The sequence below is a fragment of the Coregonus lavaretus genome (assembly GCF_964263955.1).
Source record: "Coregonus lavaretus genome assembly, chromosome: 3".
Classification (NCBI taxonomy): Eukaryota; Metazoa; Chordata; class Actinopteri; order Salmoniformes; family Salmonidae; genus Coregonus; species Coregonus lavaretus.
In genome coordinates, this window is record NC_139990.1 from 21,046,621 (window position 1) to 21,060,795 (window position 14,175).

Below are 14,175 nucleotides of genomic sequence, written 5' to 3' on the forward strand. Positions count from 1 at the left end.
CAGGTTTGTAGGCCTCCTTGCTCGCACACACTTTTTCAGTTCTGCCCACACCATTTTTATAGGATTGAGGTCAGGGCCACTCCAATACCTTGACATGGTTGTCCTTAAGCCATTTTGCCACAACTTTGGAAGTATGCTTGGGGTCATTGTCCATTTGGAAGACCCATTTGCAACCAAGCTTTAACTTCCTGACTGATGTCTTGAGATGCTGCTTCAATATATCCACATAATTGTCCTTCCTCATGGCGCCATCTATTTTGTGAAGTGTACCAGTCCCTCCTGCAGCAAAGCACCCCCACAGCATGATGCTGCCACCCCCGTGCTTCACGGTTGGGATGGTGTTCTTCGGCTTGCAAGCCCCCCCCTTTTCCTCAAAACATAACGATGGTCATTATGGCCAAACAGTTCTATTTTTGTTTCATCAGACCAGAGGACATTTCTCCAAAAAGTACGATCTTTTTCACCATGTGAAGTTGCAAACCGTAGTCTGGCTTTATGGCGGTTTTGGAGCAGTGGCTTCTTCCTTGCTGAGCGGCCTTTCAGGTTATGTCGATATAGGACTCGTTTTATTGTGGATATACAGTCGTGGTCAAAAGTTCTGAGAATTACACAAATACTAATTTTCACAAAGTCTGCTGCTTCAGTTTTGATGATGGCAATTTGCATATACTCCAGAATGTCATGAAGAGTGATCAGACGAATTGCAATTAATTGCAAAGTCCCTCTTTGCCATGAAAATGAACTTAATCCCAAGAAAACATTTCCACTGCATTTCAGCCCTGCCACAAAATAGCCAGCTGCCATCATGTCAGTGATTCTCTCGTTAACACAGGTGAGAGTGTTGACGAGGACAAGGCTGAAGATCACTCTGTCATGCTGACTGAGTTAGAATAACAGACTGGAAGCTTTAAAATGAGGGTGGTGCTTGAAATCATTGTTCTTCCTCTGTTAACCATGGTTACCTGCAAGGAAACACGTGCCGTCATCATTGCTTTGCTCAAAAAGGGCTTCACAGGCAAGGATATTGCTGCTAGTAAGATTGCACCTAAATCAACCATTTTTCGGATCGTCAAGAACTTCAAGGAGAGAGGTTCAAATGTTGTGAAGAAGGCGTCAGGCCGCCCAAGAAAGTCCAGCAAGTGCCAAGACCGTCTCCTAAAGTTGATTCAGCTGCGGGATCGGGGCACCACCAGTGCAGAGCTTGCTCAGGAATGGCAGCAGGCAGGTGTGAGTGCATCTGCACGCACAGTGAGGCAAAGACTTTTGGAGGATGGCCTGGTGTCCAGAAGGGCAGCAAAGAAGCCACTTCTCTCCAGGAAAAACGTCAGGAACAGACTGATATTCTGCAAAAGGTACAGGGATTGGACTGCTGAGGACAGGGGTAAAGTCATTTTCTCTGATGAATCCCCTTTCCGATTGTTTGGGGCATCCGGAAAAAACCTTGTCCGGAGAAGACAAGGTGAGCGCTACCATCAGTCCTGTGTCATGCCAACAGTAAAGCATCCTGATACCATTCATGTGTGGGGTTGCTTCTCAGCCAAGGGAGTGGGCTCACTCACAATTTTTCCTAAAAACACAGCCATGAATAAAGAATGGTACCATCACATCCTCCGAGAGCAACTTCTCCCAACCATCCAAGAACAGTTTGGTGACGAACAATGCCTTTTCCAGCATGATGGAGCACCTTGCCATAAGGCAAACGTGATAACTAAGTGGCTCAGGGAACAAAACATCGACATTTTGGGTCCATGGCCAGGAAACTCCCCAGACCTTAATCCCATTGAGAACTTGTGGTCGATCCTCAAGAGGCGGGTGGACAAACAAAAACCCACAAATTCTGACAAACTCCAAGCATTGATTATACAAGAATGGGCTGCCATCAGTCAGGATGTGGCCCAGAAGTTAATTGACAGCATGCCAGGGCGGATTGCAGAGGTCTTGAAAAAGAAGGGTCAACACTGCAAATATTGACTCTTTGCATAAACTTCATGTAATTGTCAATAAAAGCCTTTGACACTTATGGAATGCTTATAATTATACTTCAGTATATCATAGTAACATCTGACAAAAATATCTCATAACACTGAAGCAGCGAACTTTGTGAAGACCAATACTTGTGTCACTCTCAGAAAATTTTGACCACGACCGATACTTTTGTACCTGTTTCCTCCAGCATCTTCACAAGGTCCTTTGCTGTTGTTCTGGGATTGATTTGCACTTTTCGCACCAAAGTACGTTCATCTCTAGGAGACAGAACGCGTCTCCTTCCTGAGCAGTATGACGGCTGCGTGGTCCCATGGTGTATATCCTTGTGTACTATTGTTTTAGAGATGAACGTGGTACCTTCAGGCGTTTGGAAATTGCTCCCAAGGATGAACCAGACATGTGGAGGTCTACAATTTTTTTTCTGAGGTCTTGGCTGATTTCTTTTGATTTTGCCATGATGTCAAGCAAAGCGCCACTGAGTTTGAAGGTAGGCCTTGAAATACAGTGGGGAAAAAAAGTATTTAGTCAGCCACCAATTGTGCAAGTTCTCCCACTTAAAAAGTTGAGAGAGGCCTGTAATTTTCATCATAGGTACACGTCAACTATGACAGACAAAATGAGAATTATTTTTCCAGAAAATCACATTGTAGGATTTTTTATGAATTTATTTGCAAATTATGGTGGAAAATAAGTATTTGGTCAATAACAAAAGTTTCTCATTACTTTGTTATATATCCTTTGTTGGCAATGACACAGGTCAAACGTTTTCTGTAAGTCTTCACAAGGTTTTCACACACTTTTGCTGGTATTTTGGCCCATTCCTCCATGCAGATCTCCTCTAGAGCAGTGATGTTTTGGGGCTGTCGCTGGGCAACACAGACTTTCAACTCCCTCCAAAGATTTTCTATGGGGTTGAGATCTGGAGACTGGCTAGGCCACTCCAGGACCTTGAAATGCTTCTTACGAAGTCACTCCTTCGTTGCCCGGGCGGTGTGTTTGGGATCATTGTCATGCTGAAAGACCCAGCCACGTTTCATCTTCAATGCCCTTGCTGATGGAAGGAGGTTTTCACTCAAAGTCTCACGATACATGGCCACATTCATTCTTTCCTTTACACGGATCAGTCGTCCTGGTCCCTTTGCAGAAAAACAGCCCCAAAGCATGATGTTTCCACCCCCATGCTTCACAGTAGGTATGGTGTTCTTTGGATGCAACTCAGCATTCTTTGTCCTCCAAACACGACGAGTTGAGTTTTTACCAAAAAGTTATATTTTGGTTTCATCTGACCATATGACATTCTCCCAATCCTCTTCTGGATCATCCAAATGCATTCTAGCAAACTTCAGACGGGCCTGAACATGTACTGGCTTAAGCAGGGGGACACGTCTGGCACTGCAGGATTTGAGTCCCTGGCGGCATAGTGTGTTACTGATGGTAGGCTTTGTTACTTTGGTCCCAGCTCTCTGCAGGTCATTCACTAGGTCCCCCCGTGTGGTTCTGGGATTTTTGCTCACCGTTCTTGTGATCATTTTGACCCCACAGGGTTAGATCTTGCGTGGAGCCCCAGATCGAGGGAGATTATCAGTGGTCTTGTATGTCTTCCATTTCCTAATAATTGCTCCCACAGTTGATTTCTTCAAACCAAGCTGCTTACCTATTGCAGATTCAGTCTTCCCAGCCTGGTGCAGGTCTACAATTTTGTTTCTGGTGTCCTTTGACAGCTCTTTGGTCTTGGCCATAGTGGAGTTTGGAGTGTGACTGTTTGAGGTTGTGGACAGGTGTCTTTTATACTGATAACAAGTTCAAACAGGTTCCATTAATACAGGTAACGAGTGGAGGACAGAGGAGCCTCTTAAAGAAGAAGTTACAGGTCTGTGAGAGCCAGAAATCTTGCTTGTTTGTAGGTGACCAAATACTTATTTTCCACCATAATTTGCAAACAAATTCATTAAAAATCCTACAATGTGATTTTCTGGATTATTTTTTCTCAATTTGTCTGTCATTGTTGACGTGTACCTATGATGAAAATTACAGGCCTCTCATCTTTTTAAGTGGGAGAACTTGCACAATTGGTGGCTGACTAAATACTTTTTTTCCCCACTGTACAAGAGGAAAAATATATTGCAGACTAGTTTTGGGTCATACTCTTCAAAGAACAGTAGGACCTCAGAAATACAAACACGTCAGGAACGGAGGTTGTTCAGAATACAAAAATGTATGTAGAAATCTGTGTATGTAGAAAACATGAATTGCATACCTAAGTTTGTCTGTAGCCTACAATAACTCTGTTTTTCAGGGGGTTTAATAATTGTCTCCGTTCGAAATTGCCTGTTCAGCAGTAAACATCTTACCTTAGCTATCTCCTCCTCCACCCTCTCCTTGTGTCTCCTCTCCTGCCCGCCTTGGTCCTCTGTGCTGGGTGCCTCGATAGAGCGGACGCCCCCATTGATGCCCTCCGGGTCCGGCTTCACCTGCAACCGCACATCCTCCTCTCCTTCCTCCCTCACTTTCTCTCCCTTTTCCTGCACCCTCTCTTCTCTGAGTCTGGTGAGCTCGGCACAGTGTTGCTCCTTCAGCGCGGCCACCTCCTGGAGGTACTTGAGGTAGAGCGCTCTCCTCAGCGTCTGCAGCTGCGCCGCCAGGTCCATAGACTTGGCCGGCCCGCTTAGCTCCGTGCCCAGGCCCACCAACAATGCATCCTCATCCACCAGCTAGAGATGAGGGGGAGGAGTGGACAAGGAATAGGGTGGGGAAAGGATGGACACAGACAAACAAAAATAAATGAACCGGAGGGAAACGTATATGGAAAGAAAAATAGGAGAGGAGGAGAGGAGAGAAAAACATAGGGATTAAGCGAAAGTTAGAGGAGAAAATACAGGGAAAGATTCAGAGAGTGTGTCCCCTCCCTTTCCCCTTACTCCTCAGCCACCCGCTGGCGATAAATTCACAGATTTTACTTCCTATGCCTCCAAGGCTGAATGATGCACTGATAAATAGAAGTCAGACATCCTACAGAGCCGAGTTCCAGTTCGGCTAGAGCACCAGTATGTCAAGCTACAATAGTAAGTCTTTCCTTTTTCTCTCTTTTTTTCAGCTATGTCTCTCTCAGTGAATCATTATTGTGCTAGAATAGTGCCTGGTGTTGGATGCTCTCGATCACTCATTTTCTATCACTCTCCTCCTACCTCCATCTCCTTTCCCCCTCTCGCTCGTCCTTTCCCTCCACCTTTCAGTCTACTCCGTGCATTGCCCATCTTTCTCTCTCTCACCGGACATCTCTCCATTTTTATCTCTCACCCTTTCTTTTCTTTCTTTCTCCCACAATCTCTGAGCTCCTCTATTCTCCTGCTATCTTCTCTGATGTGAGAGACAGCGTCTCACGCTGCTAGACTGGAAAGCAACGGAGGTAGCGAGAGCGAGTGAACGAGCGGGAGGTGGAGTGATAGTGAGAAAGGGAGACTTGACTGAAAATATACTACTACGGGTCACTCACGTGGACAGAATAGTCCATTAATGCAGGCGAAGACTTGAGTACCGTAGTAGTATATAGCTAACGCTAGCATCCACGCTACGCTAACCGCTTACATAACAGGCGCCTCGGCTCTTCAACTTCCCCTCGGATAAAGAAATCGATTTGAACGTGGCGTCTCACTGCAGCCAGCCACCCAGGGATTTGGGCCAGATTTTAGCCAAAGGCAGCATTCCCCCCATCCTCCTCCTCCGTCCCCCTTCTCCATCCCTCCTCCTCATCCTTTGCTCGCAGTGACGGCTAATGGAGTCTTAATTAAAATCAGTGTTTGGCCTCGAGAGGTGGTGGTGTGTGACGGGGGAAGATTTGCAAAGTGAGAAGGAAGGGACCAAACCTTTAGTTCCTCTGCGTCCTCTTCCTCGATCCGCAAGCTAAACTGGGCAACACTGGACAGGCTGAAAGACAAGGCAGAATTAAATATAAAGACCGAAGACATTAGTGAACGGTAACGGGTAAACAAACATCCACTATAGTAAATAGATAGCCTACTAGTGAATCTACTAGTATTATTTTCAACATCTTACTTTTTTTTAGGAGATTGGAATTCATGGTTTACTTGTCTGAAGTGTGTGAATTGTACAGGGAAAGTGCCCTGTCCAAATTCCCCTTTGGGATTAGCTAACTGGCACCATTCTATCAATCAATGTCATCATGTGGCATGTACAGTGGGCTGCAATGTTTTAAACTTTGCGGGAAGAAATGTAATGCATAGAACGGACATACAATTCCCTATTATTCTACATGACAGAGAAGTACAGATAAGCATATATTGAATAATCCCTTCAATTTTCTATTGACATGGAAACACCTTGAGGAGGGCCAAATGGGGAGATGCTTCTGCTCTTTGCCTAGAGATGTTAGGCAGGAGAAACCGTACTTTGTGGGTTAGTAATTAACATGACTCCAGTCTGTAATGCTTTTAACCACCATTCAAATGTTTGTAAAATGGCTTCCGCAATATTAGGCTTTATTAGTTGATTGACAACCAATGTAATTTGCTAGGTTATTTTTATCAAATGCTCTGTTAAAAAGTTGTGTTTTACCTAAATAAAAGCAAGCTACCGGAGACAACTCTCGTCTGGCTATACCTGCTGAACAGGGCTTACAATAGATTTTATTTTGATCATTCAGGTTCACCATCAGCAATAGTTTTGGTAGTTTTGCTGTAAACAAAACTACCAATGACTTGCAGATCAATGACTCAACACAGTTACATGCAGTTCAACACTGAAGGAGAGGACGCATCAATTGTCACAAAAGATGAGATGAATTTTCAGAAGGTAGAAAGAATGTAATATGAGGCCAAAAAACATGTGAAACAGCGATTTGTAACTTTTGAAACAATTTTCTGACCGATGCATGCTAGATTTGGATCAGTTTGAGGTCCGAAAACCGATGCACTTGTATCATAAACATTTAATCGGGACGGATGCGTATCGGTGAATGTTACATCCCTATTATATAGTGAAAATAATTTAGATATCAGGAGATTAAAGCCATGCTAATAATAATGGACCCAGGAGAGGGTGAGAATAAAACTGAAATCTACTTTCAAAGGAATAAGGAGGTTGCTAATGCCTTGGCAATTAAAGCGGGCCTGAATGGCAGCTGTAGAATTTCACTGCCTGGGGGTATCGGGTCACAGTGATCTGATAAGTGCTGCTGCACTCTTTCTATGCGCATACATGCACGCACACACAGGAGTAGGATCCTCCTCATGACTGTTTCAGATACTCCCATGGGGGAGATGAAACATTACTTTCTCACTTATGCACCAGTGGTTGTGTTTCTTCTATAATATGTATTACCCTTGATGTGTTTGTGGACTAACCAATTCATATGTTGAGTTGGATTCATGAGTTGGATTTAGTTTGAGTTTAATGATTTGTGTCAAGATTACAGGCAATGGGAAATGGTTGATTATGGTGTTTTCCTCTTGCCTGGATACCCAGACTCCTTGCTCCGGCCAAACATTAACCCACGCCCACTAATGTTAGTTTCTTCTCGGCAATGAGTCTGGATCTGACTACCTCCCCAATCCTACGCCGAATGCGAATACATTTGGGGACATCTGATTGGTCCAGAAACCGATAGGTTGGACCAGAGCCAGAGCACACGTGGGTAAAGCGGCAGTTTGAAAATGTGTCATTGGCTTTGATACTCTGATTGGTTAGAGCCCAATCCCTGATGACTTCGTTTTGAACAACACCCCTCGTGCCCCTCGTCATCACAAATGACTTCAATTATGGCAGTCTCAGACAAAAGTATGTAGAGAACGACAGAGCAGCGGAAGAATTTAGTGCGAGTCGTCAGGCTAGTTTTCCTCCTCACTGCGACCCCTGCAATATCCTCCATGACCTCTAGGGGTCTGTAACATACCACCGAGATACCAGGGGCTTGTTCAGGAGGATGCAATGGTACAGAACATTCAGATAGAAAACTTATCCTCCATCCATTGAAAATGACTGCTTCCGGTAGTTTGACGGAAGTAGTGTCTAGTATAAATACACCGTGAGAAGCTCTTGCGTGTGATTTATGTAAGCCACTTCTAATGACCATCATCATCACTATTACCTGAACTGGGCCTCGGTGCCTGTGGCCTCATCGAGGTGCTGCTGTAGCACGATGAGTTCGGTAGCATATCGCTCCTCGGTCGCTTTGGCCTGCTGCTGGTAGTAGGCCCTGAGGCGCTCCACCTCCTGCCTGTGGCATTCCTCCAGCTGGGCCCGCTGCTGCTGGACATTGGCCCTAAGCTTCTGGATGTCCTCAGCAGTGTGGGAGGATGGCGAGGCCGCGGTCGGCTCCCTCAGATCTGGGTAGAGAGCGATAGTGTTAGCATGGCTATGTAGATGGAAGTAGACAGTGCCCATCTTTCCCATTCATTTTGGGATTGAGGCCCGCAGACCTTTCCAAATGCACAACAGATTGTGTAGAATATGGACACCACATAACCCAGCACCATTTTGAGGTGATTTTGGTTTAGACATACAGTACATATCTCAATTTACCCTCGAGGTTGTGTGTGGAGATGCTGGAGCTTTCGATGTGCCTGCGCAGGCTGGTGATCTTCTCCTCACTGCTGCGCTTCAGATCATCGTAAGCCAGCTGCATCGCCTCAATCTAAGAATGACAATAAGAATTTGACAACAGTGTTTGTTGGCGTTATCATTAAAGCCAATTAGCTTTCATTCGTCATATCATTATTAACTAGCACAGTTAAAAATGTAAACGCTAAGTGCTAGTGTCCTAGCAATTACTGTACCCAAATCAATCAAATTATTGTTGCTTTTCATCCCAGTCATAATACTGTGATTACATGTCAAACACTAACAAAGACATTGGTGTCGTGGCGTCTAAACATATCCAATCAATCAATGACATTTCATGTTTTCCCCCACCAATTCATAAACTCTTAGCCTAAACCCCCTAAAGCAGGGGTGTCAAACTCATTCCATGGAGGGCCTAGTGTCGGATGGTTTTGGGATTTTCCTTTCAATTAAGACCTAGACAACCAGGTGGGTGAGGGGAGTTCCTTACTAATTAGTGACCTTAAATTCATCAATCAAGTACAAGGGAGGAGCAAAAACCTGCAGACACTCGGCCCTCCGTGGAAAGAGTTTACATTTACATAATTTAGCAGACGCTCTTATCCAGAGCGACTTACAAATTGGTGCATTCACCTTATAGCCAGTGGGATAACCACTTTACAATTATTATTATTTTATTTTAAATTTTGTTGGGGGGGTGGGGTGGGGTGGGGTAAGGGGGGGGGGTAGAAGGATTACTTATCCTATCCCAGGTGTTCCTTAAAGAGGTGGGGTTTCAAATGTCTCCGGAAGGTGGTGAGTGACTCCGCTGTCCTGGCGTCGTGAGGGAGCTTGTTCCACCATTGGGGTGCCAGAGCAGCGAACAGTTTTGACTGGGCTGAGCGGGAACTGTGCTTCAGCAGAGGTAGGGGAGCCAGCAGGCCAGAGGTGGATGAACGCAATGCCCTCGTTTGGGTGTAGGGACTGATCAGAGCCTGAAGGTACGGAGGTGCCGTTCCCCTCACAGCTCCGTAGGCAAGCACCATGGTCTTGTAGCAGATGCGAGCTTCAACTGGAAGCCAGTGGAGTGTGCGGAGGAGCGGGGTGACGTGAGAGAACTTGGGAAGGTTGAACACCAGACGGGCTGCGGCATTCTGGATGAGTTGTAGGGGTTTAATGGCACAGGCAGGGAGCCCAGCCAACAGCGAGTTGCAGTAATCCAGACGGGAGATGACAAGTGCCTGGATTAGGACCTGTGCCGCTTCCTGTGTAAATCAGGGTCGTACTCTCCGAATGTTGTAGAGCATGAACCTACAGGATCGGGTCACCGCCTTGATGTTAGCGGAGAACGACAGGTTGTTGTCCAGGGTCACGCCAAGGCTCTTCGCACTCTGGGAGGAGGACACAACGGAGTTGTCAACCGTGATGGCGAGATCATGGAACGGGCAGTCCTTCCCCGGGAGGAAGAGCAGCTCCGTCTTGCCAAGGTTCAGCTTGAGGTGGTGATCCGTCATCCATACTGATATGTCTGCCAGAGCTAACTAAATAAACCGTTTTACACACACAATATGTAGCAGTCCTTCCTACCTTATTGCCATCTGCCTTCAGTAAGGACTGGAGCTGTAGTAGACGACCGTGCTCCTGCTCAATCCTCTGCTTCACCTGCTGAAGGTCTCTATACATTTCTATAGAACGAGACAGAAGAAATGTCCATTACAAATATGTCCTCATGCTGTTAGTCTCAGTGTATGAAGTATCTTCACTACTATAAGATATTCTATTTATCATTGATGTAGCTATATTTGATGTGTGTATGCAAATGTTAACTGGGGGAAAACACAAACACAATATATACTCATTTGTAATTTTACCATGCAGCAGTCAAGATCGGTGTGTGACTTATTTAGACTTTTTCATAGGCTGCGTGTTCATTACGTAGTATTGTTCTCATTCGGGTAGACATCACAACCAATAAAGCACCTTTTGCCTCCTGTAAAACAGCACTGGAATCCCTTGTTTCTTCCTTTTCAAACAAATGAATCTTCCAGTCCTCGACATCAGTGGGTTGGAGATACTCCAAGAACTCCTCTCCAAAATTTTTAGCAAAGGACTGTAAAGTGAATAGCAAAATAGCTCTCAAACAAAACTGATGTCTCAGTAAATATTTGATGCACTCATGTGCTAAAAATCTATGTCTAAACCTGAAATAATTCTGTGTAATAACGTTCTCAAATTAAAAGTAATTGACAGTGCAAAGGAAAATACTTGTTTTTATGTGTGTGTGTGTGTGTGTGTGTGTGTGTGTGTGTGTGTGTGTGATGAATGTTAACTACCAGGATGAGCTGCTTGCATTCTTCAGACACAACTTGCACCACATTCTGGTACTTAGAGCTTTTGAGATCTGTGAAGTCTGAGAAAAACAACAAAAGCATACATTATTATTGGCTTATATTGAGCACACATGGTACACTAACATTATTCAATTACTAAAATAGGATGAAAGCAAAAGTGACTGAATAACTTCCGTGTGAGTCAGTCTCCTGTTTTCTATCTACAATTTGTAGCATGGTTGACATCATGAATGATAGATACAAATACAAAAATTCCATGTGGCCCCTGTCTAGCCCCACACCCCCAAATACACACACATAATTAAATATGCATGTGAGCACACACATTGAAACACGTACACACAGCAACACACAAGGTTTCCTACCAAACAAACACACTTGCCATATCCCTACTTCAACCACACCACCAGACAACAACTCATCAACCCGCACTCAAAACCACACACACACACACACACACCTTTGTCCAGTGTTTTTTTTAAGCGACCCAGCTCAAGTGTGCTGGCGTGGGCGTCTGTCTGCTCCCGGAGCAGCTCCAGCTGTGCAGCGTGCATCTGAGACAGGCTGATCCGCTGGGCCTCCAGCTGCAGCCTGCACTCCACCTGCACAAAGAGAGAGAGTGGAGAGAGCATAGAATTAGATAGACCAGAATGAACATAATCCCTCAGTCCACCTATCATGGCACAATAGAGATTGTTTCAGGAGTAGAACACAAACAATCCACATCATAGAATGTACTCGTTGCAACTTACACATGATGAATTTAAGGTATTCTTAGCAATATGACATCATACACATATCAACAACAAGACGATAGTCAACCACTATTGGCCCCTCAAAATGTACTGTAGGCTTGCCTGTTGTTGATATCTGTAAGCAGGAAGCCAGCCTGCTGTGTATGATGCCATATTTTTGAGTGTACTTTTAAACAAATGGAGCACTACCTATTATGTTGGCCAGTCCACCCACCATAGGACATTGTTTTGAATGGAAATGAGAAATGCCTGTTGCCTTGATTTTATAAAAAGAGACAGGTGGGAGCACCTGGGCTTTAGCACAACAAATGAGGGGCCAGCTATTATCTATTCTACAGCCAACAACACAATGGGGAGCTGGCAAGGCTTTCCACTCATCCTTGGATGGATGTGTAAACGCAGATGTGTTTTTTTATTTAACCTTTATTTAACTAGGAAAGTCAGTTAAGAACAAATTATTCTTTACAGTGACGGCCTACACCGGCTAGGGGGTCTGTAGTGACGCCTCAAGCACTGAGATGCAGTGCCTTAGACCGCTGCGCCACTGGGGAGCCCAGCTACACTCGTGGAATCGTGATTTTCTTTTCCTTTGATGACAGTGCTATTTGCTATGTGCAGTACGTTTTTGTGTGGAATGGTAACATTGTTGCTTTCGTAACGCTTTGTTAGATTGCAATTTATCAAACCCACTCAAGCGCTATACATATTACAGTAGGTCATGTATCAAATTGATGTCAAGCACATGCTTAGTAGCCTAATGCATGTAGCTATGTAGAATGTGACACTGCAAATACTGCTATGAAACTGAAAGGGTGAATAACTGCATACTGCAACTTCCTAAACCGATTCATAGTTCTTACTTTGGTTATTTCACAATGATTATTAGCAGTGTGGGCAGTATAACACTTGCTGACATAACAACCAAGACAAGTATTACTCATGATAATAAAATCGGTGACAAAAGAAAGGTTTGCCTTTCATCACAGTCTTACTACTGGGTGCCCATAGTTCTGTATTAAGCTTTTCCACTTGTTGATTGACCTTCCCAACCCACTGTACTACTCTCTGATGCATCAAAGGCAGCGACTCAGGCCGGAGCTAAAAGTACAGGCGGTTGTGAGCTCAGGGGACATTTACATGCTCTGTGGTCTTGCTGTCCCTGTCCTCCTCCTCTCGCTTCGCTACAGGGTCCGCCCGACACTCCATCCCATCTACTCTCTTCCCCTGAAAAGAGGAGAAAAAAGTAGCCATTGTAACAGAAGAGTTTAACCTCTTAAGGATCGGACCGTTTTTAAAATGTTCGCCTAAAATGACATACCCAAATCTAAGTGCCTGTAGCTCAGGACCTGAAGCAAGGATATGCATATTCTTGATACCATTTGAAAGGAAACACTTTGAAGTTTGTGGAAATGTGAAATTAATGTAGGAGAACATAACACATTAGATCTGGTTAAAGATAATACAAACAAAAAAACTTATATTTTTTGTTCCATCATCTTTGAAATGCAAGAGAAAGGCCACAATATAATATTGCAGTTTAGGCGCAATTTAGATTTTGGCCACTAGATGGGAGCAGTGTGTGTGCAAAGTTTCAGATTGATCCAGTGAAGCATTGCAATACTGGACTATTTTGTATCAAGTCTGCCCAAATGTGCCAAATTCGTCAATTGATACATTTTCAAGTACATAACATACAAAAATTATATGGTAATACAAAATGTAAGTTTACACACTCCCAGAAATGTCGTACATGATGGATCATTAGCTTATACACTAACTTTCACACATCTAGATGGCTGGGCTGGGCGGGGTGGGTGTGGAGCCAGCGACAGCACGGGTTCAAAAAGTAGAACCCAGTTCCTACATTTGAATATAACAATTAATTTTATCAAACAAAACTATGCTACATTTTATCTCTGGGACCCTTAGGATGACAAATCAGAGCAAGATTACTGAATGTAAGTACATTATTTACCTTCAGAGGTGAATGTATCAAACCAGTTGCCGTGATACGTTTTTTGTTGTTGTGCACTGTAATAGCTACTGTAAATTGGACAGTGCTGTTAGATAAAAAAAAAAATTAAGCTTTCTGCCCATATACGACATGTCTATGTCCTGGAAAGTTTGCTGTTACTTACAACAGTCATGCTAATCACACTAGCGCACGTTAGCTCAACCGTCCCGTTTACGAGACACTGATCCCGTAGAGGTTAAACGTGAATAAAAAATTTTGATTAGGTCTGACGACAACAATACAGTACGTATGGCATAAAACACAGTGAAACACTTACTGAGAAGGCCACACTGTAAAGACTAAGACAGCGTCGTAAGCATTTCATAATACCTTTATTAGGAATTCATTAATAGCAATGAATGCTTATGTCACAAATATGGAGGTGTACTTCATTGCACACAGTATTGAAAGCAAGAACAAGAGGCAATAGCACCATTTTCTTGTTTTTGATATAAGCATTTATAAAATGTGGGTCTTTCTATAAACTACGGTACCAGTGAGGATTTCCTACGCT

At 44.0% G+C, this 14,175-nt stretch overlaps 1 protein-coding gene across 4 annotated transcripts in view; it reads right to left on the reverse strand.

Annotated features, from left to right (window-relative positions):
• LOC311126887 (A-kinase anchor protein 9-like) overlaps positions 1–14,175 on the reverse strand; it is a 130,859-nt gene that overhangs the window by 64,919 nt on the left and 51,765 nt on the right. For 3 of the 4 annotated variants that reach the window (XM_084158576.1, XM_084158578.1, XM_084158575.1), the window contains exons 9-17: positions 12,785–12,871; positions 11,353–11,494; positions 10,875–10,951; positions 10,522–10,651; positions 10,129–10,226; positions 8,524–8,635; positions 8,090–8,327; positions 5,850–5,910; positions 4,338–4,697 (exon numbers count right to left, since the gene is read on the reverse strand). In XM_084158576.1, coding sequence (XP_084014702.1) covers positions 4,338–4,697; positions 5,850–5,910; positions 8,090–8,327; positions 8,524–8,635; positions 10,129–10,226; positions 10,522–10,651; positions 10,875–10,951; positions 11,353–11,494; positions 12,785–12,871 — 1,305 coding nt within the window. The remainder of the gene's footprint in view (positions 1–4,337; positions 4,698–5,849; positions 5,911–8,089; positions 8,328–8,523; positions 8,636–10,128; positions 10,227–10,521; positions 10,652–10,874; positions 10,952–11,352; positions 11,495–12,784; positions 12,872–14,175) is intronic. The other variant, XM_084158577.1, reaches the window with a different exon arrangement.